This window comes from Meleagris gallopavo, chromosome 5 (genome assembly GCF_000146605.3).
Source record: "Meleagris gallopavo isolate NT-WF06-2002-E0010 breed Aviagen turkey brand Nicholas breeding stock chromosome 5, Turkey_5.1, whole genome shotgun sequence".
Lineage (NCBI taxonomy): Eukaryota > Metazoa > Chordata > Aves > Galliformes > Phasianidae > Meleagris > Meleagris gallopavo.
In genome coordinates this window covers 35,816,496-35,822,495 of record NC_015015.2, presented here as the reverse complement: position 1 = coordinate 35,822,495, position 6,000 = coordinate 35,816,496, and the positions used below count along the sequence as shown (strand labels likewise).

The following is a 6,000-nucleotide window of genomic DNA, read 5'->3' as shown; positions in this document are numbered from 1 at the left end:
AAAAAAAAAAAATGAAGTATGCTATAAAAAAAAAGTTCCTACTATTTGGTGCTTGTGGCTAAAATGGCAGATATCTGTATAGGCAGAGAATAGATACAGAACAATATTTGCATTAAAAAAGTTCAGAAGCTTAACTAGGCTGAGTGTGTCATTACTAGCTTTCTCTGAGGTTCCTGTAGTGTCATGTGTTTAACATTTGCAGTAGGATAATATGCTTCACAAGAAAAAAGATTTTTGGATAGCAACAGAGTGTTGAAACTTTGTTTTCTATGAATGTGTCTAACCTTTAATATATTTTCAAGTATGCCCAGCTCCTTGCCTATTCCTGCTGAAGGACATTCAGATTTCCCTATGGAATGCCCCTTCAGCTGGGCAAACGGTTGTAGGCACGGTCATTTGGGTGAACTACATGTGTGACTATTGGCTGGTGGGTTGCTACTCTCAAAATAAATGACTAAATTGTTCTTCCCTTTTTCTCAGAAGGAAGTACTAATTTGCATCTGTCTTCACTAAACACTTGCTAGTTTTCCTGAAACTTCTGGGAATTCAAAATCTTTGAAATCTCCAGCTAGGTCAACATAGAAATTACCTCACACTAGTGCATATATTAAAGGCATACTGCTCCAATTTCGGATGTTTTACTGTCTGATAGTAATAAGTTCACAATATGCTACATACCATGAAATAAAAAAATATCTTTTCCTTGGTGTATAAAAATTTAAGTAAATTTTGTTACATTCAGATACGTATTCTTTCTCTCTTTTTGAAGAATAGCCACTCTTCTGCCAAGTATGTCTTTAGAATTCCTTCTCTTTGTTGAAAGAAAAATCCTTGTAAAAACAGAAAGTTGCACATTCCATTTAGTATAAGTGACATGATCATGAAACCTAGGCCTTTTATTTATACTTGGGATAATATAGAGGTAATGAAAGTAGTATTGGACCTAAGAGGTATTTTGTTTCAATTATAAAACAGTGTGGGTAAGAAACTTCAATTTGACAGCAATATAAGAAAAGCAATATTGTGTTCATGCCTTCAATCAGCTTTATTAGATCCTTAAAAAGAAAATTGTATGAAAGTGAGAAAGAAAACAACAAACTAAGCAAGATCACTATTTCAGCATAGTTTGGAGAAAATAACTGATTTGGGTTAGTTGTCTTGCCAGGATGAATGACTCAAGGCTTCCAAAGAAGAAATGGAAACCAGAAGGATAGCTAAAGCCTAAAAGAACAAATTGAGAATATATGATTGACTGTAATGTTTCAAAATCAACTTCTGCAAAGATGAGTTTGGGCTGTGGCCCAGAATTGAATAGTGGTGTTCATTTAGACTATTATTGCTGAAACAAAATAAGATATAGCTGTGGCTGTGTTTCTGTTAGAGATTTACTTGTTCTTTCCAGTGTTTCTAGCTAGGAATATGATGTCACACCCTCTCTCCTATCACAGGCTGCAGTGATTTCTGCCGTTCCACAGTTTTTCTGAACACTGATTTTCTGAAGAGAGTTCTGAGTCCAAGTGATAATATCTTTCAAATGTGAAATGTCATCACCATTCATTAGTTTACTTTGAAAAATTTTGTACTAACTTGTTATTGACCAAAGAGAAGAGAAGTATAACATTTTTGTGTGTGGATGTACTTTCTTGCTGGCATGGGAGCCATTTAAGTTTCTGCTATCATCATGCTAGTGTTTAAAAATAAATAAATAGCTCATTCTGCAAAGATTTCAAATAATGAAATCTTTAATGGGCATGATTTGTAAAGCATTACTTGAAAAACATGGTGGCAGCTGCTCAACTCATCTCAGGAACAGAAGAATCTCCGCTTCATGCAAAAATGTACTCGGTTGATAAGAGATTGTGATGAGATGGAACTATTAGTTCCTCCTTCCCCTCATTCACTTCATCTCAACAACTGCACTTTCTAACCTTTTTTTTTTTCAGCTTCTATTTCAGGAAAAAGAAACCAAACAAACCACATTTTGTAATTAAATACTGAGCTAGTTCTTCCATGTTTACTAAATTACATATTGCCTATATGTATGTATATCCTCAAAGTTTTCATATGTTTTTAGATTTCTTAATATGTTCCATAGGAATAGATCTTAACTCATTCCTCTCTGTTTTTGTGTGGTAAAATTTGCCTCCACAAAAGAAAAGAGGATTAAAACAGTGAAGCCCACTTGTAGGGACATGAATATAGCTGCTGAACTCTGCAGATTTTCCTTGTTCACAGTAGAGGTTCTTCAAGGAGAAAGCCGTCAGTGTTGGCCTTACAGCAGATTGGCTTCACATAATGTGCCCAGGACAGTTGTCCTGGTGAGAACTTTAAACCAGGAAAAACAGGTGAGGGTGAGAGTTACCAGCAGCCTTGTCACCGAGCAATAGACAGGGTTGACAAAGGGCATGGGTAGTGGGAACCAAAGGGAACACACCATCAACAGCTCAGCTGTCACCTTAAACTGTCACCTCAAGCAAATTCAAGCATTTGCATTTAAGCAAATAAATGCCTGAAGCAAGAAAAGCGTCTGGAGGACTATTGCCAGCAGGTGAGGGGAGGTGATCCTTCTCTTCTGATGAGCTCTGATGAAGCCACATCTGGAGTGCTGTGCTGAGTTCTGAGCTCTCCATACAAGACACTTGGGCATACTGGAGAAAGTCCAGCAAAGAGCCACAGAAATGAGTACGTGACTGAAACATCTCTTCTATGGAAGAAAAGCTGGGAGAGCTGGAACTGTTCAGCCTGGAAAGAGAAGGGGCTCTTATCAATGTGTATAAATATGTGAAGAGAAAGTGCAAAGAGGATGAGGCCATGCTCCTGTCAGTGATGCCCAGTGACAGGATAAGAGGCTATGGGCACAATCAAGGCTACCAAAGGTGTGATCTGTACGTCAGAAAGCACTTTTGTATTGTGAGAAGGATTGAACAGGGTAACCAGAGACATTGTGGAGTCTGTCTCCTTAGAGGTATTTGTAACCTGACTGGTCACAGTTCTGAGTACCCTAGTCTGTGTGCCCCTGCTAGAGGGGAGGTTGAAGCAGATGGACTTGGAAGTCCCTGCCAGCCTCAACCCTTCTGTGATTCAGGAGTAATGGATAATTGCTTTTAATATTTTCAATTCTCACTTCTCTAGAGCTTTCAAACAGCCCACAGCTTGGCCTACTGATCTTCTGAATAGCTGATATTTCAATATTGAAATCTGGCAGAATTTTGGATTTCTTTTTAGAAGCAATTTTTTGTCTACCAATATTGCTGAGATTGTGAATGTGTTGCTCAGTTCAGGTTATCCTTCCCCTCTACAATATCTCTGAAGAGTTTTCCTGATATTTTCAGAGCCCACAGGAATGTTATGTAACTTATATATTCAATAGCTACATATATTTTAACATGCATGAAGGCTACACTGAAAAAGCAACCTGAGCTGCTGTGTAAGTCCAGGTAATGCTGTTGTGGGAATTAGAACTAACAGAGTTATCTCGTAATTTATACATATTTTTGTAATGAGAAAATCTGGATAAAGTTTAGGTCTCACTTCTCATTAGTTAGAACTACACCTGGGAGTAGAGCAGCGAAGCATGTTCCACTTTCCATTTCCAATCATGCTGGAGTACTAGAAATTCTAAATGTGATGCCTGTTGTAAATACACTTACAGTGTTTTAGACTGAACTGTAAGGAAGAAGGTGTTTATAGGAATTTGTGTTCTTTTTTGCTGATCCTTCTTGGACCTTGATTTCAGTTTCAACTCATGTTAAACTATATGAATCACATGCATAAAGTTGTTCCATGTTTCAATAGCTTGCTGAATCAGCAAGAGTATACTCTGAATATATACAAACTGTTAAAAGCTAAGATTGTAGCCACTATTTCTACCTATATTGCTTTACCAATATCTATGGTCATGTATATTTATATATCTGGTTATATCTATATCTACATCGGTAGAGCAATATATATAGGTATAGATATATGTTTGTGTAACTGTATTTTTTTATGTTCCTAAACTGAGACTTGGAGGAAATTCAAACATCTGACTCCTCCAATGAATTCCTGAAATCTCTTACCTAGGGACATTCAGTGTTTTGTCATGAAACCATCAATGTATAAAATGATCAAAGTTTCTTTTCATAGTAGACTGGAATCTATAACTTGCTCAACTTCAGAGGAACTATAAGTGATATTCCCACTCTGGAAACTCTTCAAAACCTAAATATTTTATTTACATTGGAGTAGCTTAGTAACAGAACTTCAAAGAAATGTTAGAAGGAGGATGAAAAAGATGGTATAGCATTTGTAGCTTTTTACAGTTGGATGAGGACTGTGAATTTAATTGTTTTTCTTTGATGTGCATAGGATAGCTATAGGAGATTCTGTTGATGTGATTATTGTTTTACACCCTGCAAAAGTATCCTGCTTAATGGGCAGTTTTGTAAAGACGAATCACCTTTAAACATTTCTAAAAGTAATTTTTTCTGTAGACTGTTTCCCTCTTACAGTCTTTAAAGAAGCATAAGGTATCTGAAGATGGATGAGTGTTAAGATATGTTGGCTGACAAAATAGCTTTTTGCTAATTGCTAAGCACTACCTCTGTAATGTAGAGGCCAAGCAGACACAAACTGTGACTACTTTTACCTCAGTTGGGGATTCTGAGAACTATCTGATGTATTCCCAAGATCCAACCTTGTCTAGTAAGTGGAACTCAGGCTGCCTTCAAATACCTAAATTATATATATATATAAAAAAAATTAGGTAATGCAAAGTATTGCAATTGATCGACACTTGGCTTCAGCCAAACTCCGGAAGACTACATCTATTGTAAATCCCTTGACCATTTATAGGGCCAGGCCTAGAGAAGGGCAAAGACCTGAATGAGTACAGTAGCAAGACATTGCTACTTTTTTTTTTTAGTTTTTTCCAAGATGAAATCCATGTATTCTGTCTCTGTGAATACCTAACTTGTATTGAAAACTGAACTGCCCAAAAAAGTTTCATGTATTTTCAAGCATGTAAAAACCAAAATTTTAAAGGTGCCTTAACCTAGCTTCTGAAGTGAGCATGCAGATTTTTGTATGCAGCTTGCTGAAATCAAGGTTTTTTTCAAATTTGTATTTTACTTCAATTTTAAATATCATTATTGCTACATCAAAAAAATAAATACAGTGAAATAGTACTTCCTCATCAGTGTCAAAATTGTTCCTCTTCTTTTAAATACGATTTCTTGTCTACTCTAGAAAATTTGACTGAATTTTTACTTTTTAATTGCTGACTCTTGATTGTCTTTTCACTAGCACATAGTAGAATAGGTAATACATTAATTAATAAAGCAAAGAAAAAGCATTACTATTATGTGTTTGTAAGTTTGGAAAGATCAGTTGCTTTGCCTGAAAGGGAAAATTGAATTGGGAATATGGCAATGATCTGCTGTTTATCCATACAAAAAATGATGTTTTTTTCTTCAATAGATTGCTTGGTTTCTACAAAGGAATACTCCCTCCCATCTTGGCTGAGACTCCCAAAAGGGCAGTGAAGGTAAAAAAATAAATCAACATGCTTTTCCCTTTAAAAACATAAGCAAGAAGAAGAGCAGCTCGAATATATTGTGTTTCTTCCACACTGATTGACATTTGATTCTTAAGATTCTTTGGCATGTTGATCTTCTGATTTTTAGGAGGAAACTTTTCTGTTGAATAAAACCTCTACTTGATTAAGAAGTGTAGGATAATGCTTTTAAAAGTTAGGATATTTTTTATCTGTGAATATAATGTTACTGAAAAGTAAATTGTGATTAGTTTATACAAGCAAAGTTTATAATAAAATACTAGAAGCCAGATTTTAGCTTCACAATTACCTCTGCTTTAAACTTTAATTGGAAACACCTACCAATTTACAAAGCAACTAATACTCTGAATGGCTTAATAAATGAACACAAGAACAATTAAGGAAGCCACTCCTAGTAAGTATTTACTAAGAAACTTGAAGAACTGTATCTGTATGTTTTAAGT

At 35.6% G+C, this 6,000-nt stretch overlaps 1 protein-coding gene across 1 annotated transcript in view; it reads left to right on the top strand.

Moving 5' to 3' along the window:
- Nucleotides 1-6,000, top strand: part of SLC25A21 (solute carrier family 25 member 21) — a 96,393-nt gene that overhangs the window by 67,843 nt on the left and 22,550 nt on the right. Inside the window, exon 3 of the mRNA XM_031553604.1 lies at nucleotides 5,461-5,527. Coding sequence (XP_031409464.1) covers nucleotides 5,461-5,527 — 67 coding nt within the window. The remainder of the gene's footprint in view (nucleotides 1-5,460; nucleotides 5,528-6,000) is intronic.